The sequence below is a fragment of the Podarcis vaucheri genome (genome assembly GCF_965113315.1).
Source record: "Podarcis vaucheri genome assembly, chromosome: 7".
In the NCBI taxonomy this organism is placed as follows: Eukaryota; Metazoa; Chordata; class Lepidosauria; order Squamata; family Lacertidae; genus Podarcis; species Podarcis vaucheri.
The window spans coordinates 38,722,448-38,746,091 of NC_138765.1; the positions used below are offsets into that span (position 1 = coordinate 38,722,448).

The 23,644-nt window shown below is 42.8% G+C and overlaps 1 protein-coding gene across 2 annotated transcripts in view; it reads left to right on the plus strand.

Moving 5' to 3' along the window:
- RSPRY1 (ring finger and SPRY domain containing 1) overlaps nucleotides 1-21,760 on the plus strand; it is a 42,024-nt gene extending 20,264 nt beyond the window's left edge. For both annotated transcript variants that reach the window (XM_082233489.1, XM_082233488.1), the window contains 13 exons: nucleotides 2,342-2,394; nucleotides 4,422-4,534; nucleotides 5,589-5,715; nucleotides 6,796-6,854; nucleotides 8,096-8,162; nucleotides 9,190-9,321; nucleotides 11,321-11,436; nucleotides 12,291-12,434; nucleotides 13,479-13,590; nucleotides 15,943-16,045; nucleotides 17,661-17,813; nucleotides 19,022-19,126; nucleotides 20,263-21,760. In XM_082233489.1, the coding sequence (XP_082089615.1) occupies nucleotides 2,342-2,394; nucleotides 4,422-4,534; nucleotides 5,589-5,715; nucleotides 6,796-6,854; nucleotides 8,096-8,162; nucleotides 9,190-9,321; nucleotides 11,321-11,436; nucleotides 12,291-12,434; nucleotides 13,479-13,590; nucleotides 15,943-16,045; nucleotides 17,661-17,813; nucleotides 19,022-19,126; nucleotides 20,263-20,359 (1,381 nt within the window). In that variant the 3' untranslated portion in view covers nucleotides 20,360-21,760. The remainder of the gene's footprint in view (nucleotides 1-2,341; nucleotides 2,395-4,421; nucleotides 4,535-5,588; nucleotides 5,716-6,795; nucleotides 6,855-8,095; nucleotides 8,163-9,189; nucleotides 9,322-11,320; nucleotides 11,437-12,290; nucleotides 12,435-13,478; nucleotides 13,591-15,942; nucleotides 16,046-17,660; nucleotides 17,814-19,021; nucleotides 19,127-20,262) is intronic.
- The last annotated feature ends 1,884 nt before the right edge of the window (nucleotides 21,761-23,644 follow it).

Here is a 23,644-nt window from a genome sequence, read left to right on the forward strand (position 1 = left end):
TAGAGTTTGACTTCAAGACTGCCTGGGAATCCTTTGTGAACAGCCTTGCGTTTTGTGGTGGAGGGAAAGACTGGGTATAAATGTAATAAACAGAAGCTTCTGGGCACAATGGAATGCATTTCCACCTCTCTTCTCAAGCATTATAGTTTACTTGGATTGAACCTCAGCAGTACAATGCTTCTCCTATGCCACTTCTTTCAAGTTAATGACGTCTGTTTTCACCCGCCTTGTGCTGAGAACAAAATGAATGACTCTTCCACTTGCGCAGAATACAACAGTGTGGGGCAGTGGGATGGGTTCAGATGCTTTCAGGACTATCTTGTTCAAGCATTATTGGCTATAAACATTGTATTGCTTTAACTTGAAGGGGGGGGGGAGCTGACCTGAATAAACTAACAGACAGTTTTCTACAAAAAGAGTAGGCTGTTTGGAGGGATTTTCTAGCAATAGTAAAAATTCATCCTGCTTGGATCCTATTTTTCCTTTAAGGGGCTCAAAGTAGCATCCAGGGGTTATCAACTGGCCCAAGGCTACCCAGTGTGCTCAATGGCTGGGCAGGGTTTTGAACCCAGGTCTCTCTAGGCTAAGTCCCAAACTCTGTTTCTACTCCCTCACCTGGGCACTGGAAGGGGCATGTCTACTAACAAGTTACTAGGGAAAGCACTCGGTAGAATTCTTAGCCAGTGGGAATTCAGTCCTGTGATAGAACATATTGCCAAGCACAAATGGTCACATTATAAGTGGAAAATAGTTTTGTGATTCTCCTCCCCAGCCCAACCCCCCAAGATTGGATCGCAAGCGTTCTGTTTCTTCCTTCCATGCCCTCTGTCATTCAGCACTCCACAACTTCCATTCCCTTTCATGTTGTGTTCCATTAACACTTGGTGTGTAGCAGCTGGCCTTGAGCCAGAGGTGCTCTGTCTTCTGTTCTGAATGGAGGACTCTGCCCCTCTTCCCTCTTGTACCTTTAATGGTCTTGCCTTTTATATTTTAGACCTTGGGTGTGGACATCTGTGTTTTTATACTTTCATAAAAGCATTTGGTATACTTTTAGGAACTGTGGCAATAATGAAAGGTTCTACATTAATGTGTTGACACTGTCTCATTATCCTAAGAATTTGGATTATTGCAGTATCCTCTGAGGCAGTGAGAGTGTGAGTGGATGCTCATCAAATTTTCACAACAGCTGATTGCACTGGTTGCCAGTTTATTTCCAGGCAGAAATCAGTGTGCTGATGATTTCCTTTAAATCCCTAAATGGTTTGGGCTCAGTCACTTTCCTTACCAACCTGCCTGCTCCATTAGATTTGCTGGGGAGGTTGTTCTTCTTCTTCCAAGGGTGGCTGAGATGCAACTGGCTGGGATGTGGCTTTTTCTATGGATAACGGGATTCCCCATCTTGGGAGGTCCATTTGGCCTCTATATTTTCCACCACATGACCAAGAATGTTGTTCATTCCAGTAGATGTTTGGCCTGCCAGGTTCTAGTTTTAATGGCAAACCTCCATATCAGCTTTCTTGTTTCTTCTAATAGGCAAAGGAGTGCCTTTTGCTGGAAGGCTTCCAACAGTCTCTTAAATTAATGATACAAATGAAGGTTTTCTGGCCATTGAATCCTGGGGTATGGTGCTGATTATGGCAATTGTCTAGAGAAGCCCTGTTGCGTGCGATAAGAGTTTTTGTATGCCAAGTCAGGGTCTTTGTTTTCACGTTCACTCTAGATGACTGCACCACCACAAAGCCATTGTGTTCCCCACATTGGATAAAGTTCTACTTCCAGTTTGTTGTAGGGCTGATAAATATCCTTCAGGCACATCTGTACATGTAGATCCCTGGATTTCATTCCCATGGTTCTGCACTTGATGATGTGACTGTGGCCTCGGAAACATTTCTGCTACACCAGTATGGGGAAGTAGTGAAGAGAGAAGGTTCAAAGTCCTTATCAGCCACGGTTTGGCTCAGGGTTACCATGACAATCACTGGCTCTCAGCCTAACCTGCCTCACAAGGTCGTTAAGAAGATAAGCAGGTGGCCATGGATGCCCCTCTGAGTTCCTTAGAGGAAGGGTGGCATAAAAACCTATTCAGTAAACAAATATGAGACTATATCCAACCAGATTCTACTCAGAATAGACTTATTGAATTTCATGGACCTGTTAGTCATGTCCAGTCATTTCATTGGTTCTACTCTGAATAAAATTAACATTGGATAGGAACCATGGAACTTAGCTGGCTGTTAAACAGTCATGGATCTTCTACATTGCTCTTCATTGTAAGCTGGTATGAGTGTGCCAACTTTGATAATGATTAACGTAAGCTTTTTGTCTTTGTGTTTTCTTCCAGTGATCAGGAACCTCCTTATTCAATGATGACTTTGCATGAAATGGCTGAAACAGGTACCTCCCTGCTCTAGTGTGGCACTCCAGTTGCAATCTACTAAGAAACCATTTAGCTCTGTAAATAAGCTTAAGAGTCGCACTGCATGTTTATTTCCAAGGGTTGAGGCAATTTTACAGTGATTACCTAAATAATACTGCTACTTGACAATGAGCTTGGTAAATTTGTAATTAGCTTAATATGTGTACCTGTCTAATCTGGCTAAATTTATGAGGTATGCTGTTGCAAAATCAGCCTGCCAGCTGCCACGAGGCTCAAGCTAACAGGCTTATTTTGGTTTTACACTGAGCTAGTAAACAGGCCTTGGAGTAACTAGGGGAATAGTTTGCTTCCAAATTAAAAGGAAAATGTTAATTAAATACTGAGGAACCTTGCAGGATATGGGAAGAATGTCCCCAAATGTGTGTTGATATCTCTAGACCAGTCTTCACCAACCTAGTGCCCTCCAGATATTTTGGGCTAAAGTTCCTGTCATCCCCTTTCAGCATACCAGGTGGGTGAAGTTGGCTCCGGACCACTATACCTTTTAAGCATTTTTGCCTGGAGCAACTGTAGATGTCTGAATTCCTCGGTTCTGGAGCTGCTTAAAATACCACACCTGCTCATGCAGCTGTGGTTTTAAGGAGCACAATTTCTAAAGATGTAACTGAAGACTTGAGAGTAGCTCTTTGGAACAGCTAGAGGCAGATCAATTTCATGTCTGATGCAGTGGATTTCCATGACACAAACAGTTTATCATCCTTTATTTCCTCATAAAAAAATTATACCCCTTTAACTCTCAAAAGGACTCAAGATACATTTCCCCTCCTTTAAATTCAGTGTCCAAAGTCCTTTGGACTTTATTACATGTAATTCTTCTAAATTGGTGCTGTACTTAACATGTGGAAAACGAAAAAAGCATCTAGACAGTAATGTCAATTGTGGCTCTGATGACGCCTTGCTCTGCAATGCAGCCTTTAGGCCTCAGTCACTTTGACTTTTCCCTTCCTTCCTTGGTGAGGTACTTGAAGAAAATGAGCCAGGGTAAGACAATGTCACTAACTGATCAATTAAAATGTTCTTCAAGAACAGAAACATGAGAGTTCAGATTTTCCTGTTTCATTAGCAAGTTATAGATTATCTTCTTTATACATTCTCTTCTTTATACATAAATGATAAATGATATAACAGCCTATTCACAAATTCCTCTCTGTGTCCTGCTGTTGGAGAAGGAGACTGTTGGGAACTGGTTTAGGAAAGGCAGTGTGTTACCTTTGTTGCATTCCATCTCCTGTGTGCCTTTCTTAAACTTAAACCATAGTTTGAGAAGGAAGGGTGGTATGTTTCTGATCTTTTGCCACTTATAAAATAACTCTGGAGCTGGCTTTCCAAGAGATAATGTATTAGACCTCGTAGTATTCAAAGAATCCTTCCTAATTCACTAATCATTATCTATAGAAGCCAGTTCCTACATTCTGTTTCAAATCACTGTTCATACCAAGGGATGGAGGTTATGCAGAGATGGATCTGGTTCAGTCATTAGTGGCTCCCATTAACTTAGTGGGACATAGTAAAGGAACTTCAGAGAGGGAGCAAAATCTCACCTTATTTCTATGCTGTAGAAACTCATGGCACTGATTGTGCATAAGCATCATGTTACAAAATGCAGCTGAATTTGTGACTTGCCTTCACTGAGAAGTGTTAATGCTCAGTGTTGGTATTATTATTATTAATATTTCTACTACTACTACTATTACTATTTATTGTACTTATGAGTCATCACTAGGTATTGCAGTTGAGTAAGAAATATGCATGTGTGAACTTATCCTAACATTAATCCCTGGAGCTATGAATATTTGCCCTATCTCCAGGAGCTGAGTTTGTCCTGCTATTGCAGTCTAGATTAGCAGCTGCTTGTTAACTGTGATGTGTTGTTCAGATGAATTGTTAAAATGTTATTGAAATCATACTTGTGATTCGTGTATGATTATTGTCTCCATCTATTGTTACCAGTCTAAGACAGTTGCCTCTGTTTTGTGATTGACAGATGAAGGCTGGCTGGAAGTTGTCCAATCCTTAATTAGAGTTATTCCATTAGAAGATCCCTTGGGACCAGCTGTTATAACTTTGCTTTTGGATGAGTGTCCATTGCCAACGAAAGTAAGTAAAATAAATGCATGCAGACTTGGTAACCTTATTACAACAGCATGTATCATCCCCCACTGTCGAACTGATTCTGACCAAACTTTTTAACAATGCACATCTTAAGAAACAATAGTACAATGTGTCATTTTCACACCAACAATTTCCTGAACGAAAGTTTCAAAACACAACTGAAAGTCATTGGACGGAAAGCTTGTCCTGGTGAGCACACACAGAGACACATGCATAGAGTTGTATAAACTCTCTGTTACCTGAATCTGCTAATTGCTTGTCCAAACTGAGAATTAGGCTGTTGATGCCTTCAGAATTCATGTATGCGCCACCATTTTGTAAAGATACTGAATATATAGACTTCGTGCCCATAAATCTTTCTGTATGAACTATGAAATGCATTAGGATATCTATCACATGACTAGAGAAGTCAGTAAGAATTCTTTTCCCCCCTAGTGTGCATTGCTTAGTCAACTTTGTATAAGTGTACCACGAGACCAAAAACACTGCAAAACCCAGGCACTTTTAAGATTTCTCTTGGGCCCTCTCTCCTTCCAAAAATATGATTCATTGAGTCTCCTCTCATCATATGACTAAAGAAAGAGTTGAAGGGAAACAACACTTTGCAGAATGGCTGGTGTGCTTTCCTTTGGCCAAGGTTCTTAAATAGCTTATGCTGGATTTATCCCACAGGCTTCAGTGGCACAACTCCAGAGTGAGAGATTTTAGGATTGCAGCTATATATTGTTTTACAGTGAATTGCTTTTTAAGAAGGAAGAAGTATTTCCTAACTTCTTAAAAACCTGTGACTACTAATTTAGTGTCTTGATAGTCCTTGAAGTTTTGTGGATGCGAGTTGCTGTTTTTCTAACAGAAGCTGTTAAACAAGAGGTTTTGCACATGCAAAAATAGGGAGCATATGTTTTGTTCCCCAGTGGTTACAAAGTACCGTGGAGATAATTGGAGTAGCTTCTGGTTCTGTCTGGAGCTGAGATAAAGAGAAGGGACTGTGTCTCTCAGTGTTCTACTATTCAGTAGCATTTTAACTTGTCTTGTTTAGGATGCATTGCAGAAGTTAACGGAAATATTAAGTTTAAGTGGAGCTGTTGCTTGCCAGGATGCCTGTCATCCTGCCAAACACCGGAACACAACAGCAGTACTAGGCTGTTTGGCAGAAAAACTTGCAGGTAAGAAGGATTTTTAATGTTTTTATGTAACTCTGGGGGTTATTAACAGGCACCCTGCTTTGTTTTGCTCTAGATTCTCCTCTCCAGTCTCTCTGCTCAGGTCACAGATGATCTGGTGTAAATACGTTGCATGTAACTCCCATCATTATCAAGAGTTCGCCCTCAATATCCTGGGGCAGTGCTTAGAACATTAACTCCCTAATTGAAATCAACGAGTCTGTAAAATGTTTTGTTCAGCTGCACCCAGGCACCCACAGCTGTGGTCTCCAGATCATCAATGATGCCCAGCGGGGTGTCTCCAATGTATTCCTCTACAGTAGGCAACATCTTTTTTAAAAAATGATGCTGGCAACACCAGAAAGCAAAGGGTTCCTCTTTGAAAGTAGTGTCAGGCTGTGTTGTTTTGTTGGAATGCACACTTACTGTTACCGGTTACAGTGGGAGGGGGTTGCAATACACCTCCTGCTCCTCCATTTGAATGCCCCTTAACTAGGGGCAGTAAATACAAGGGGGGTGTACATACTTTGTGTAGCTAGGTCTGGGAAGTGTCCAGTAGGAACAATACTTGGCTGTCACACCTAGCGAAAATTTGTGGGCTCCTGCCTTCATCCAATATACAGCTGACTGCTGGAGGTTAATACTAAAAACAAGGGGATGGATATTACCTTCATGCCATCTTGTGAACTTATCTGTGGAGTCTAGCTTTCTGAGATCCTTTTAAGCACAGTATGATTGTATGCTTACCCAAACCCTTGGAACTGCCCCTGTACAATCACCCCTTGCCTTCTGGAGCCAGCACACTGAGTAGGCTTTGCCACCTTTGGTTGAAATTGCACAAGTTACACATGCTTAAGATGCAATATTACTGTATTTAAAAAACATTGGCTTTTCCTGCTTAATTGTTTTTTAAAGCTAAACTAAATATACTTGATTTCTTTCTTTCTTGCACAATGCCTTATGCCTATAGAGCACAAGATATCAGGGAGGGCAGAGTTGTACATTAAGCTCTTTGGAATTGACTTTTAAAAAATGTAATGCAGCAGCTTCGATGCACGTGTTTCATTTTTAGTGTTCTTGCAGGCCCTGCAAGTGTAGGTTTACTCAGCCAAGGGATCTTGGAATACTTGCTGCAGAGCTTGGTGAGTATCACAATTTAATCCTCCTCTAATGTTGTTCCTCTTTAAATGCTATGTCTCCTGTGTGTGAACATCAGAGGGATCAGGGCCTTGCATTTCATCCTGTTAAGTTTTGGGAGGAAACAGCTCCCAACATGGGGTCAAGCCTTCATCATTGCTGCTGCCGCCGTCACCATCCTCCTTTTTCAGTAGTGAGTGTGTGTTGAGGGGATGCATAGAAATGGGGAGGGAACATTGATGAGGTAGAGCACATGCCTTGAATGCAGAAGCCCCCCATATCAGAAGGCACAAGTCAGCTTCAGAAGTTGTTCATGTGGCGAAGAGTCATGTGCTCACCTGCACATTTTTTCCTCTGGGCAAGCAGTGAAGAGTAATGTTCCCATCCCACCATCTGTAGGTGGTGGTGTGGATTTGCCCCTTTAGGAGCATTTATAAACTTACAGGCAACTTATTTCTGTTTTTCAAGAAAAAAAGCAATGTATAAAAAGTCTTAAATTAAAACCAACATTGTAAAATCATTACATTGTTCTTTAGTGCAATGGAAATTAATGAAAGAATAGAATTTAGAGGCCTCAAATTTGTCTGGAAAGCTTTGAAAGGTTAAAAGAAAGCTTTTTATAATGTGTTGACGGAAATGATAGGAGGTAGAACATGGCCTCCCCTGCCAGACTTAATAGGTGAGAAGAAATTGCTTAGAAATTTCATCCCCTCTGTGGCCCGGTTCAGATGCCACAGTCCTCCAAGCCATGGTTTGGAAGATCAGCAATACATCAGCATCAGCTCCACTCTCCTCAAGTCTCTCACACTCATTTCTTGCTGTGCTTTGGCCTCTAGTTATAGTTTGTTCAGATTCCTGAATCAAGCAGTCCATGATCAGCAGTAGCCTCCAAGCCACAGTTGCCAGATTTGAACATTACAGCAAACTACAGTTAGAGGAAGCCTGAAATTGAAGGAGGCGGTTTGTGGGAGTCAGTGGCTTGTTTTCCGATCCTCTGAGCTGAGCCATGAATATTTTCCTAATCCAGAACAGCTTCCTTCTTCCTTCTGCGTAGGACTTTGTCTTGGTCCTTGGGTCTCTAAAAAAAGCCCTGTGATTAGACCGTTCCTCTTACGACAAGACATGAATGCTTTTGTCTTGAAAGTGCAATGTTTTTCTCTGTATTTGACAAATCGGCTAAAGTTTGTTGTTTTCGGAGGTCAGTTTAAGGGAATACTGTATCCTTTAATTCTCTTGTTTATCTTAGGAGTTCCAGTCCCACCCAACCGTAATGCTTTTTGCACTAATAGCCCTGGAAAAGTTTGCACAAACAAGTAAGTGAGTTAGCTCAAAATCTATGGGGAAAACACAAGATGGTTCCTAGTAGTCTGTGTGTTGAACTCTCCCCCCCCCCCCAACATACACACACTTTGTTCATAAGCATGCATGTGGCACTGACAAGATGGCTTAGGCTTGCTCCAAGTGCTATGGAGTTCTTTACTGTGAACCTTCAGAGCCTGACAACTGCTCTCCCTCCTCTGCTCTCAGGCTCCACCTGAGATTTGGAGGGTGTTCTTAGTTGCCTGGAAACAGCTGAGCAGCGTGTCTGCTGTTGCAGTTTCCTCTACAGAGAACACCAAATGACTGTGTGGTGTGGCAGGACTGTTTAGTTGTGCCTGTGGTTTTGCATATCTGTGCATGGTGCTGCCTACAGTCCCAATAGCCTGACAAGAGTTGCCTTGTTTTTAAATGGAGGAACAGGCCCAAGTGATGCCCAACCAAAGGGCAGAGGGAGATCAAAACAAGTTTAGCCTTCAAACAGAGCCCTTTAGTGCTATAGAGTGGGGCTGGGGAGCCTCAGGCCTGGTGGCCAAACATAGTCCTCCAAGCCTCTCTGTGTAGCCCTTGGGCCTCTCCCCAGACCATACCCCTTTCTCCAGCCCTGTTTTCCACCCTCCTTGAGTGCTTTTGCTTGCTTGGGATGCATTTTTGAACTCTGATAAAGCCTGGGTGAAGAATGAAGAGGGGTGTGAGTGTGTGTAGGATGTTGTCTGCTTGGGCTGAAAAAGTTACCCACCCCTGCCAGATAGCAAGGGTGTGGTGTTAGGAGGGCAGGGAAGAAGAAATGGTGTCTGCAAAGGCCCTCTTGGATGCTTGGAAAAGGTGCTTTGCTTAGCTAAACATGGCCAGTGATGTAAGTTCCACTGACTGCTTAAATGTTGCCTGGTTCCTCTTTGAGAAAGAGAGAAGAGAAACTAATACTGCTTTTGGATACTTAGAAAATGATATTTTTAAGCATGAACAATCTTTGTTTCTGGTGAAGGTTTTTCTGACAATCGTCACTTTGTGTTACCATTTTAGGTGAAAATAAAATGACAGTTTCTGAAACGTGCATCAGTGACCAGCTAGTCTTGTTAGAGAAATGGACAGATAATCCAGACTACTTAAAACGCCAAGTTGGATTCTGTGCCCAGTGGAGTTTAGACAATCTATGTAAGTAAGAATTTATCTGCGAGATGGGGGCGTTTCTGGTGACATGCTCTGCGTTCAAAGATGCAATGTTTTATTTGGTATTTAAGCAAACTTTGACTGCTATGGTGTAATGTAGCTTTCAGAATCCGAAAGCGAAAACTTCCTTGATAAATCCAGCAGTGTTATGTGCATGTACTGCTACTGAATTCGGGTCACTTAACCCAGAGGCAGGATAACTCAAAGGTGGAGAAAATTTGGGAAATGTCTTGGGGTAGCTGCCTAACCCTTTAGGGGACCTTTGAACACTCAGAGAACTGATTCTTCCTGCACTTCACAGTGTAGCAGTTTTGTACATTTTAGCCTTGAGGTCAGACAAGTCTGTCAGAGCAATTTTCACAGAGGGAGCTAAGTGAGGTGTACAATTATTATGGGTATAACTTGTCGTGACTTGCTGTGGAGAGTTTATGGCCCCAAGCAAACATCTGCCTTGCATTGTCCTCCTTCCAGCAGGAAGTGCACTGGTGAAAACTTTGTTTGTTGCCCAGACATTTTTTTAATCAGTTTAGTTTAGCCATCCCTATAGGAAAGTAGTGGGAGACTGTGGCCCACTTCACAAGTTGACCTGAATGTGCTGTTATGCAACTCACCTTAAGCACGTGGGTGGAAGTTGCATAGGCCACCGGGAGTGATATGGAAGCATCCACAAGACAGCAGTAACCACATTGCTGTGGGTAATATATGAAGGAAATCCATGGTGATTATAGGCTTCTGCTTCTGCCACCATTGTGTTCTCTTTGGGTTGCAACTTCCCTTGAGTGTAGAATCTAGTCTCTGGCAAAAGCTTGGTTGCTGTTCAAAGTCTAAAAATAGGAATGCCTTTAAGGGGGGAAAGTCCTTAAAATTTGGACTCATTTGGCTTTGATTCAGCAGCCCACTTGTTAGTGGGAGTAAGTCACAGGTAACATATGAATACTTGTGCTCATGAAAGAGCTACACTGACTTCCAGTAAGTTCCTGCATGCAATCTAAAGGCCTGGTTATAACCTTTTAAAGGTCTAAATCAGGGGTGAGAAACCATTTTTGACTCCATAGGCCAGACCCTAATCAGGATCTGACTTGCAGGCCAAATTTGACAGGTGGGCAGGGCCTTTTACAAGTCTCTTTCTCTAAGCCCCCAATTGCAGGGGCTTAAAAGGGCAATAGGAAGAGGCTTGGAAAATGCAGGAGCTGTTTTAGAGCCTTTGCAAAGAGGCTCTTTGAAGTAGTGTGTAAGCAGGGCTTGCTATAAGTGTTGAGCAGCTCACTGGTGTTTGCAGCAAGCCCCACTTTGGGCAGGGATTGGCTACAGTACAGTGTTCCCAATGTGGAATCTCACCAGTGCTTGCTGTCAACATTGATCAGCACAGATAGCAAGGCTCGCTTGTCAGGGAACATCCAGGAGCACCCTTTGAGGCCCCCAATTGTTCATTTGCAGCTGCATATCAACCTGCTCCCCAGCTGACATCATAAGCCATATCAGATGTGAAAAGGGTGGTCATGGTTCGAGGAAAACTGCCTTTCAGGCCAAATTGGATCCAGCCTAATTTGGACCTTGCACCCAAACTTTCCCATGCCTGTACTAGAGGGTGGTCTGTCGGATAGTCCCTTTAATGAAGAAGAGGTACATAATTTTCCACAGTTCCCAGTTCCTGCTCATCACCCCTCCTCAGCGTTCTGAGAATTTCAATATTCCATCTTTGACAAGTGTAGCAAAAATTCCATTTAATGAATGAAATTTAGTAACAATTTAATTTATTATTTGTACAAACTTAACTTTATTATAACTGGTAAAGTATCTAATGTATTCCCTGATTGGGGACTTCCTTCTCGGTCAAATTCCAGACCATTTGATCAAATTGGTTAACTAACGCTCTGCAGTTAGGTGAGCATCAGGTGAGCAGATACATTTGATTGCCAGGTCCATGTTTTGCAATATTGGGACTTCTACTAGTGTTACAACTTCTAACTATGTATTTTTGCAGTTTTGAAAGAAGGCAGGCAGTTTACATACGAGAAAGTTGACTTGACCAACATAAATGCCATGCTGAATAGTAACGATGTCAGTGAATACCTTAAGATTTCACCACGTGGGTTGGAGGTAAGTTTTTGGGTGCTTAATTCCATCATATTTTTATGTCTTCTACACTTCCCCAAACAGTAAGAAGTTTCAGAATAGCACTATTTGGGTTTCATTTCCCTTTGGAAGAGAGGACACTAGAGTCTTCACTCTCTTTGAGATAATAATATAAGGCCGTAAGTCAAACCAAGCCATTTTTATATGTTTTGGTTTTTTTTAATAAACCCAGCTGAAATAGCAGAAAGAGAGGAAGTTTAGCAAGAGGTTTTAATCAATGATTAATAAGGTTGTGAGATCAAAGGGGATACAGTAAGACTTACAAATCCTGTTTCAGAATGTAGCTATTGGTGATCCTGGTGAACTTATTAAAATGGACTACAAAGCCTGCATTCAGGATACATATCACAACCCTGTATCTCTTGCTATCAATTTGGGAAATAATTACTGGTTTGCATTATATGCAAATATGCAAACAAAGCATAAGGGAGGGCAAGCAGGAGCCTCTCCTGCAAGGCAGCACTGGATTCCCAGAGAGTCATGTGCATAGCACACTCAAGGCTCCACCTGACTTTGTAGCAGACTCCAGACATAAATTCTCAGTGGTCTGCGTTTGCAGAACAAAACAACAAAACAAAACAAAAGCAAGCCTTTTTCAGACCACACCTGCAGGGCACTTAGTCTCACATCTTCACCCCTGCGGGTGAGTTACCTATTCAGTATTAAATGTAGAATCGGTTTCTTCTGAAATATGAGCCTGTTGCCTCAAAATGGAGCTGAGAACTTAGAAGGATTTAAATTCCTCCTGCTAGGGCCAGGTAGCTGTTGTCTTTTGGAAGGCAAGCATTTATTTATTTTTCTTTTGGTTTGTTCATTAGGCCCGATGTGATGCGTCGTCTTTTGAAAGCGTTCGATGTACTTTCTGTGTGGATTCTGGAGTTTGGTACTATGAAGTCACAGCCATTACTTCTGGGGTGATGCAGATAGGATGGGCTACCAAAGACAGCAAATTCCTCAATCATGTAAGTGCCACTTTCTGCCATAGGAACCTACTCATTAAGTTGGATCGGCCTTGGAGTCTCTTTTCTGGGTCCCTGTCACCTCTGGAAGAGAGGCAGATGGGAGCCAGATAGAAGGCCTTCACTGGGGCACTACACTTGTGGAACGAACCTGCTTGGAGATGTTAACCTGGTTCCAACACTGACATCTTTGCAGAAGCCATGTGAAGATTCTGATTTTTCTTGCAACTTTTGGTTTAAATGGGCCCTCTAGATGTTTTGGGCTGCAGCTCCCATCAGCCCCAATCAGCACAGGCTGGCAAAAGTTGCAGTTTACAATTACAGGGAAGGTGCTTCACTGAAGTAAAAATGTTGTATAGGGTTAGATGCAAATACCTTGATATGGTGGGGAGAGTTGGCGTTGCTGGAGAAGGAGGTAGATGAGAGCCTCTTTTCACCTTCCCTAGCAGCACAACTGTACATTTAACTGTATTTTAGTTATCGGTTATTGCACAGCACTTTGATGCCAAAATGTGCACTGGTGTTTGGTGCAATGACTGATGCAGATGGGATTTTCTTAACCTTAAGCAAGAGAGCCAGAATATCTCACCTGTTTGCATGCTCCCTCCTCTTCTCTCCTGCACAAATCCAGCATAAATTCAGTTGTAGCATTGCATTTGCACCAAATTTAGCTTTTGTCTAGGTTTTAAAGGTGATTTTGCAATTTCAGAAAGTGTCAGGGAGCTATACACAACCAGGAAGCCATAGCCTATGGATCTTTCCCCTTCTGGAATTCACCCAGTGTATGATCACACAGCAGGAAGCAACTCTTGAGAGAAGCCCTGAGTCTGTACTTGCAAGAGGGCAAAAATGTGCCCAGTGTAGTCCAACAGTGGGCCACATATTCCAACCTGCATTCAGATCTCACCCTTGTTAAGAAAGAACATATTGATACCCCCCCATGTGCCCATAGTTATGCAAAATGGTTGAGAAGCTTTAAAAACAAGATTCCCACAAGTATTGTCATGTCTCAAGAAAAATAAATGCTGTATTTTATCTTCCCTGAAGGAAGGTTACGGTATTGGGGACGATGAGTACTCCTGTGCATACGATGGCTGCCGGCAGCTGATCTGGTATAATGCCAGAAGTAAACCACATTCCCACCCGTGCTGGAAGGAAGGTACTCCACCCATCTTGTTGCAGTTGTTGCTGTTGTTGTCTTCATTTGCTGGGAAATTGTTCTAGCACTCCCCAGAGGGGAGCAAAGCTGCCAATTTAGTAGCCTAGAATCCCTTCCACCCTGTCTCCTACCATTGTAGGTCACTGTAAGTGAAGAGTCATTTTCATCCCTTCGCAGCAGCCTTCTGAGGGCCACATGCCATTGGTGGGTGGGACGAGAAGCAAAAGTGGGCAAAGCCTACCTTTGTGCAGTAGGCTAGCTTCTACACACACACTTCTCTCTGTCGTCCATCCGGGCAGGCCAGAGTCCAAGGTTCACCAGAGTTCAAAGACACATTCCAGCTAGGCAGAAACACTAGGAGAGCATGGAACAAAGCCAGTGAGGGCCATGGCCCAGGAAAAAGAAAATATGGCTGGCACACGTGTGTGGCCTGCAAAGAGTCCCAAGAGACATGGAAGAGGGTCACATTTGGGCCTCCTAGGCCTGAGGTCCTGTCTTCTGTCAGATTGGAAAGGCTAGGCTGCAAACTTTTTTCAGTCCTCACTACATGCAGGAAAGGTTTTGTATGGGGGGAGCATCTCCACCTATAACCAGAAGTGGTACAATCTAGGAAAAGGCTTTTATTGTTGGACTAGTTCTAAGTTGGGATCCTTCCATGCCACTGAAGGAGAAAAAGGTGTAGCCAGGAAAGGATCTTGATTGAAATTGAATTTTTGGAAAATGGAACAGATGGCCCAGGGATCCAAGGGGTCTCTTTCCCCAAGGGGTGATTCTTTCGGGACATGTCCGTACATCAGCTTCCTGTGCTTTTAACTCAGTGCTTTAGTAGTAAACTAGAAGCACAGGAAGCCTTTCCTGGAAAAACCAAATGTCCCCTCTTCGTTCAAATGTCCCCACAGACCCCACACATTCTTATTGCTGCTCTCACTGCCAGTCATGCAGATTGCACATCCAGTATTGAGATCAACATGCTATCTGGGGTGAAGACTGCAGAAGAGCAGCATGATATGTACATGTAGGTGCCTGCACTGCAAACTCAAGGCACAACTGCATTTTTCAGAGCATATTTACAACATGTTTACTTTTGTTTCTGATGCGCATCCAGTCCCTGGGGTCAATGTTTTAATGTGCTTCTGTTCATCTTGATCTTCTCTGCATTATGTGGAATCTATGTAGCGTCAATTCATCCTTCATTTGGGAAAAGAGGAGCACAAAGTTTCCTTCTAGTTACAAACTCTTACCTAGCTTCCTAATCACTTAAATTTGAGAAAATGCTGAAGATGACTCTGAGCAGGCGTAACGCTGGCTCCCTGCAAAATGCTATTTGTAAATCAGGAGTCAGCCTCCGGAACATATTTATTTTTTATTTCATAAAATGTTCACAAAACAAAAACTCAAAAGTAGTTTACAAAAAGATTTTTTTAAAACCCAGTAACAATTTGCAACAATAGTTTAAAACTTACAAAAAGTTCAATGTTTGCTTCTTTTCCTCCTTGTGTGAATTTTCCCCTCTACAGCTTTAACCATAGTTTAGAACAGGGGTCAGCAAACTTTTTCAGCAGGGGGCCGGTCCACTGTCCCTCAGACCTTGTGGGGGGCCGGATTATATTTTGGAGAAAAAATGAACGAATTCTTATGCCCCACAAATATCCCAGAGATGCATTTTAAATAAAAGCACACATACTACTCGTGTAAAAACACACTGATTCCCAGACCGTCCACAGGCTGGATTTAGAAGGCAGTTGGGCCGGATCTGGCCCCTGGGCCTTAGTTTGCCTACCCATGGTTTAGAGTTACAGGTGTTATAACCCTACTTGGTGCTAACCAGAGTTCTCTTAACCATGGTTTGAAGACAGTTTACCAGCCCTGGTTAAGATTGAGCCTGGTTTTTTTAACCATTGTTATTGTAAACTGTAAACCATAGTTAAAGCTATTGAGGGAAGCAACATGGGATTCATGTCAGGGAGAAGCCTCCATTCCCAAAGTTGGTTTTCAGTTTGCAAACCACAGTGTGCAGAAATCAGTGCTATATCCTCATCAGGCCTTTGAATACTTGCTGCAAGGTTTCAGGATTAAAGACAACATAAAGGAGGAGAGGAGGCATTTAAACAGAGGTTGGATGGCCCTCTGTCAGGGATTCTTTAGCTGTGATTCCTGCATTGCAGGCAGTTGCACTACTAGATGACCCTTGGTGTACCTTCTAACTCTACAATTATATGAAAAGGGACTGGTATAAGTTTACTCACATGCAGAGGTTGTTCCCACCCACTGCATATACCAAGTCACTATTGTGGGGTGGGTTGTTAAACAGATCTCCAACAACCCTGTGTTTTTTCTTATATATGACTTCAGGTGATACAATAGGATTTTTGCTGGACCTACAAGACAAGAAAATGATCTTTTATTTAAATGGGAACCAGCTTCCTGCTGAGAAGCAAGTCTTTTCTTCTGCTGTGTAAGTATGTGGCCCTTGTGAAAGCAGTGAAAAATTAATAGCAAGCTTTTAAGATCCAGATAACAATAAAATTAAGTCTAAAAGGCCAGGGGAACATAAAACCACACTTGCCAGATGCCATAAGAACAACAGAATAGGGTTCCAGATGGACCTCTTTGTAAAGAGCATTCCATAAGTGAGGTGCCACCATTGAGAAGACTTTCTCTCTGGGAGGCACCTGCCTCACCTAAGATATGGGGTACCTGGGTAAGGCCCTCAATAGAACATATAGGTTAGATACAGAGACAGGTGGCTCTTCATATACTCTGGTATTAAGCCATAAACAGCTTTAAAGGTCAAAGCCAACATGTTGACTCCACGACTTGATGCTAGTTCAACTGGTGCAACACCTGTATAATAGCTGTCACTAGAGCTTAGCATTTATGTATTGCATTTATATCCCACCTTTCCTCTAAGGAGCTTGTAGTGGCTTACACACGCCTCCCACTCTCCAATTTATCATCAGAACAACTCTGAGGTAGGTTAGGCTGAGACAGAGTGGCTGACTCAAGGTCGCCCAGTGGGCTTCATGGCTGAGTAGAATATGAAAACTGGTCAATCACATCCTAGTCTAGTACTCTAACCACTACACTACTCTGGCTCCAGCATTGTTTCCAAAAAGTCTTCAAAGGGAGCGCTGCAAGCAATGGGTTACAGTAGTCTTAAATTGTAGATTGTCAGAGCATGGATTATGGATGCTTTGCTATCTCTGTCCAGGTACAGCAGGCCCACCAGCCTAAGCTGATAAAAGCCACTCGGTGCCACAGGAGCAAACTCGTGGATCTCAAGCAACCTCCCCAAGCTGTCTAACCCTGTTGCTTCAGGGGGAGAACAGTCCTGTATATTACAAGATGAACATTGCTCCCCTGATTTGATATGATTTGATAATAGACCATTTGAAACTATTCCTCTTCCCATCCCCCAAGCATGTAGAACTGCTATAACCTTGGAGAATGCCCACAAACATTCTAATTGCTCAGGAGGAATGTGTTGACAAATCTGCAGCGGTGGGTTGACCATGCTGGAGACTAGAGTAAAACGCAGAAGCTGGATAGTTGAAAGAGTAGGGACAGCGTGAGCAGTGTGCTCATAAGCAGAATTGTTATGTAAAGAGGTTTGAGCGGCAAATTACTCAGCGGACAAAGAAGTGGAAATCTGAGTGAGCAAAGAGTGGAATTCAGGCTGGGTATTGGAAGCAGGCAGGGAATAGATATGCAAGGGGCCTGTTTGAAGCTGCATGTTAAGGATCTAAGCAAACCTGGGAAGGGGGGCAGTCTTCAGTCTGCAACCCATCTACTTGGGCTAGCCAGCCCTTCCTATCCCTAACTAGAAAACAAGCCATGACTTGTAGTAAAGACAGCATGGTGTAGGGGTTAGTGTGTTGGAGGATCTTGGAGACAAGGCTTCAAATCCCCACTTGGCCATGAAGCTCACTGGGTGACTTTGGACCAATCCGTTCTGCACACCTGGATGATTCCACAAGTCATGGGTATTTCTCAGTCTAATACAAAGTGGCACCATGTGTCGGATGCTTTGCATGGTGGTGCTTTAATATTATTCTCCCTTGATTTTGCAGGTCTGGCTTCTTCCCTGCAGCTAGTTTCATGTCTTATCAACAGTGTGAGTTCAACTTTGGAGCAAAACCTTTCAAATATCCACCATCAGCTAAATTTAGCACCTTTAATGACTATGCCTTCTTGACAGCAGAAGAGAAAATCATTTTACCAAGGTAATATTTTCTACTTGTCAATGCATGGAACTGAAGGCCGAGATTACAGTCTTGTTCTTTGTAGGTTTTGACCCATCTGGATATGATAAATAAAGGACATCCTGTGAAGTTTTATCAAAAGCCTGTAGTTTCACACACTGCAGCCTTTCACAATGGAAGAACCACTTAACCTCGGGACTGTTTTGTGTGTTGATTGTAGAAAATGCAGCTTGAAAATGTAATGTGGGAAATGCTGGATACCTGTCATTCTGAGAGTTGTATCTAGGGCAAACTTAAGGTAAAGGTACCCCTGCCCGTACGGGCCAGTCATGTCCAACTCTAGGGTTGTGCGCCCATCTCACTTAAGAGGCCGGGGGCCAGCGCTGTCCAGAGACACTTCTGGGTCACGTGGCCAGCGTGACGAAGCTGCTCTGGCGAGCCAGCACCAGCGCAGCACACGGAAACGCCGTTTACCTTTCCGCTATAAAGCGGTACCTATTTATCTACTTGCACTTAGGTGTGCTTTCGAACTGCTAGGTGGGCAGGAGCTGGGACCGAAAGACGGGAGCTCACCCCGCCGCTGGGATTCGAACCGCCGACCATGCGATCGGCAAGCCCTAGGCACTGAGGTTTTACCCACAGCGCCACCCGCGTCCCAAACTTAGGTGCAAACTTAGGTGCAGATTATTCCATGAGAATGAATCATGTAAACAAAAGCTAACTTTCATAGATTAGATTAGTTCTGTGCTATTTATCCAGTTTCTGTGATTCAGGTTTTTGACTAACATCTGAATTTTTGTTGATTGGTTTATTAGGGGAATGAGAGAAAGGCTAGTTGGGAGGGGGAGCTTTCCATATTCTGCCTAGACCCTCCCCAACTATAAGGGGTAACAACTTCTTCCAGTGGTGGTAGCTTTAAACGAGAAGTTTAGATCTTCCAGATGCCCGATTTCATGCTTAGTATCAAATCTGTGTACTTGTTTGATAAACTAGTGGATATGCAGAGCATTAATTCTGCAGTGGCCTTAGTTAACAGAATTGAATAAATTGTTAATTGAATTTGTTTTTGTTGTTTTTGTTTCCATTGCTGCACATACTAATTCACAGATATTAAACTGAGATTCATTGTCGTGTAAGGTGATCATGTCCATAGTCAAATACATTTGATATGAGCAGGATCCCTTGAAACTGTTTCTTTGAACTGAATCCTGCTGATTTTTCCTCTTCAGACATAGACGACTGGCCTTGCTAAAACAAGTGAGCATTCGAGAGAATTGCTGCACTCTTTGCTGCGATGAAATAGCAGACACAGAACTCAGGCCATGTGGTCACAGGTAGGGTGGATAATTATTCCTTTTATTTATCATGGTTTTGTAGCTTCCCCTGTCTTACATGCCCTAGTATGATAAGCTGTAATTGGTCTTGGAGGGATTATTTATTTATTTATTAAATTTGTATACTGCCCTTCATCCAAGGTATACAGGGTGGTTCACAACACAAAAATTTAAAAATTTTAAATGAGAAAATATACAATAAAACAAAAACCAATAAACGCCCCCTCTCACAAACACATTTAAAAGACTATACAGGATATATATTCTAAAAGGTGGATTAAAAATACTATTATTAATTATTCATAACATTATTATTATTGTTGCTGTTGTTCTTATTATTGATTTTCTATTTTGTAAAGCTTTGCAATCCAGGTTAGACCTGGTCTGCATATGTAGTAGGATGAGGTGGTAGAAGGGATTCTGCCAGTTCAGGCTGCAGGTGAGGAATGTCACTTTTGTTTTTTCTTCATCATCAAGAGGGGAAGCCTGCAAAGAACAACAAGCACAGCAAGGAGGAGATGTTCCAGATCAGCCTGTTTCCTGCTGTACTAGGTTTCTACTAGCAGGGATTTTGTTGCTGCTGCTGCTATACCTGCAGTGTGACGTGGTACTGTCCACGCTTTTCCCTTAAGATTCTACTACCCACCTTATTCCCCCACTGCTTCACGTGTACATAAACCCTATAAGTCTTGAGGCAACAAAGAAGATGTATTTTACTGCTTAGAATATGTGTATTGTCTCTGTACTATTAACTGTCCACAACAAAATTAGCATTGGCAAATCATGTGAGTTGTGACACACCCACCTGCCCATTCGGTGTTCCCATGGAGAATTACATGACATAAGTTGCATCCATGCTCAGAGTAGTCCCATGAAATAAATAGGCACAACTAGCTTTGGTCCACTATTTTCAGTTGGTCTACCTGGATTAAAAGCTATTTGGATACAGCTCCATTCCCACAACAAAAATGAATGGATTTGTTTGTTTGTTTGTTTGTTTGTTTGTTTTTTTAAAAAGAGCAAAGACATTTCTGTTGTTCCTGATGAAGAGTTCTGTGTAACTTAAATGTTTGCATACTATTGCCTGGACAGAAGTTGCCCTAGTAACCCATCTTATATCGTTGTCCTTCTTTTAGTGACTTGTGCATGGAGTGTGCCTTGCAACTAGAGACCTGCCCTTTGTGTCGACAAGAAATACAGACTCGGGTCCGACAGATCGCTCACATTTCATGACACGTGGGGAACTGTATCTCGTGAACTTCCCTCTGATCCATTCCATTCAGCGCTAGAAAGGAGAAAGGCAGCTCTGACCGAGCCACACACAAGCTGAGAGCCCCAACTGTGGCCCACTTTCACGCTGAACAGTAGACGGAAACCTGTTAAGTCGCCCTGCTGCCTCAGAGCTGTGGAATGTTCTTTTAGCAGAAATGAAAGTTGGCGGTGAGACTTGAGCTACCTGTTGGTTTGTCTCCGACCAAGGTGGCTGGAGAGTCTGCCTCTTAAGTTTGTCCCCTGTCCACTCTTCCCATTTCCTTTCTTCCGCTGCTCCTTCCACTTGCCCATCACATGTCAACAGTTTTGCACTGGAAACATAAGGCTCATAATCTCCTCTAATGGGGGCATATCTGTCTTCTAAAGCCTTTATTTCAGCAGCCGTCACACATTTAAAAACAACACCAATATTTCTTGGTCAATGTAGCTTCCTGCTGGTCAGAGACCCTCTGTATTTTGGACTGTTGACCTGAAAATGTTCAGACTTGAATTCTACATGAAGAAACTGATTTGTAAAGGAGGTGTTGAGATTCTAGAAGAATCCAAATTTTTTTTGATAACTCTGTGATTCCAAAGAACATTGATTCTTCCACTACCACCACCTTTTTTTAAAACTGCAGAAAGCTGCATTTTCATTCATAGTGTTTCTAGTTCCTTCAATTTCAGTACCTACATTGTTGTCAAAAAAGAAGTGATTTTTCAGGAGGGATTCTTATAACTACAGTGCCAGATTGGAGATAGCTTGTTATTCTGGGTATTTTAAAAGGTACCATTGATTTCTCTCTCTCTCTCTTTTTAAATTCAGTATTTGTTCTTGCAAGTTCTGTACGTTTTGAAAGTATTGAGCTATAGAACTCAAGATCTGGAAAGAAAATGTGGAGAAACTCTGTTAATATTGTTTTGAAAGAAATACATGTTGTTTGAATAGCAAGTCAGCATAGGTTGACTAAACTACCATTTCATTTACATAGGCTCTAACAAACTTAGTCTGCCAAGCTCATGCCTATCCACTTGGCAAAACATGTGGGAAGGAGGGACACACAGTGCAACTTCTAGGGTTGCACAAACCAATATCAAAAAGCTCATGGGGCAATGTGCATTTTGTGCCTCTGTGCAAGTGCAGAAAAATCACTGAAATCAGCTGTGTGAGAATCTCAGCCTTAAAAGAAAGTAAGTTTCTAGTTATGGTTGCAAGGTACCTTTGGAAGGATATGTGAATAATGTCTGTTGAATTCTTAAGATGTTTAGACATTGTTGAATCACATTTCCAGTGGTTCAGGATGGGGCTTCAGTTTCCCGTCTTAATTTATAGAGTGCTGAATCCAGCTTTTCTTGATTCATTAAAAACAAAAAGCAGTTGCAGCAATTATTTATTTTATTAAAATTTCCTACCCGCTTTTCTTTATAAAGGAGTTCCAAAGCTGGGTACAATACCAATGAATAAAACCATAAACTGGGATAGCTCAGTTGGTCAAGCTTGAGACTCTTCTCAGGGCTGTGGGTTCGAGCCCCACGTTGAGCAAAAGATTCCTGCATTGCAGGGGGTCAGACTAGATGACCCTCATGGTCCCTTCTAGCTCTACAGTTCTTTGCTCAAACAAACAATAAAACAGTAATGTCAGCTGAGAGCACATAGACAGTTTAATAATACCTGTTTACAAAGTGTAGCAACACAGATACCCCAAAACCTGGGTGAACAGTAGATCTTCAGTAGTCACTGAAAGCTGACAACTCAGTGCCGGGCAAGTCCACATAGTCTTATCCATGGCCCTGCCCAGTTTTCAATTAGTAATTTGTACCCCTAAATATGTTTGTTTAGAAAAGAACCTTCAGTTGAACTTTCAGCTAATAGACTGGGGTCCTTGCAAGTGGTTCTGTCTTCTCAGATGGGTTTTGGTCTTTCACCTTCCTGAACTGAAACCCTTTTCATTAGGTATCAAAATACTATTGAACCTGCAAGGAGTTTTAAAAGCTATGACAGGAAATGCCAAGTTCTGATCTGTATTTTCCTGATGGACCATGATCATGAGGTGAGGAAGCGTAATTTCCTGAGCCCTGTGGAAGATTGAGTTCACCTTAGGCAAGAAGTCAGGGTTGGGTCATAGGACCATATTACCCAGGTGGCAGATAGAGAGTTCCTTCCAGACCAAGAGGACCCTGAGTTTCCCCACTTTTGTTGCTGTGCTCCCAGCAGTAGATGGAGTGCAGTGGTTTGAAGGGTGAGGCCACAACAGCCTTGAAAATGAAGATAAGTTCAGCTCTGGAACCCAGGCAAAAGATGAGCAGAGCCTCTTGGAGGAAACATGCAACCTTTGAGCCTGCAAGGAGCCTCCATGTGCTGCAATAACACTACCCAGAATGGTGCCTGCTGCTTGAGTGCGTTGGGGGCCAGGCCCTGGTCTAGCCCGTAGGAATTCAAGAACACTGGGTGCACATGCATCAGCAGAGTGGACTTGCTCTTGCATCAACTTGTTGAAGACTTTCTATGGCATCTTGTAAATTTGATTGCTGGAGACCCTTTGAGAGGCAAGGATAGTCTGTTTCACCCAGGGAAGAGCCACGTTTAGCAATTCAGCATCTGCTTTGCATTTAGAGGTTCCCAGGCTCAATCCCTGGCATATCAAGGTACGGCTGGAAGAGACACCTGCCTGAAACCTGGGGAGCCGCCACCACTCAGTGTAGACAATACTGAGTTAGAGGGACCAATGGTTTGGCCTGGTGTAAGGCAGCTTCTTATGTACCTTACCCAAGTACCCCCCCCCCCATGTCTTGGCATGTGCCACTCGGCATCCAGATCCAGCATTTTCATCTCCATATTAATCCAGGAAAGTACCTCCAGGTGTATTGGGGGGGGGGCTGTTGCCCATGATAACCCTTCATTGGGCTACCGGCCTGATAGGCTTTGTTTGGACTGATGTCCCTGATTCAAGACCACTCTCCTTAACCCCTGCCCAAGCCCTCTGTTCTCCCTCTTCCCACATTCCTAGCAGGATGCAAAATGGTGCCCTTTCAGAATCACTGCCTCCAACATGGTTCCTGCAGAGATACCCTCATAGTCATCCTTGGAAGAGGAGATAAGATGGTTGTACAAAGTTCAGGGCTTTAGAATCTGGTCTTACCTGAAAGGGCGAGGAAGGTGTATGAATCTTCTAGTGGCCTCTTTCCCCAACACTGTGGATCATTCACCACATCTTATGGCTGTGCATCTTCTGCTGGCTTACTGGAGCTTAGGACCATAAGCCTGCA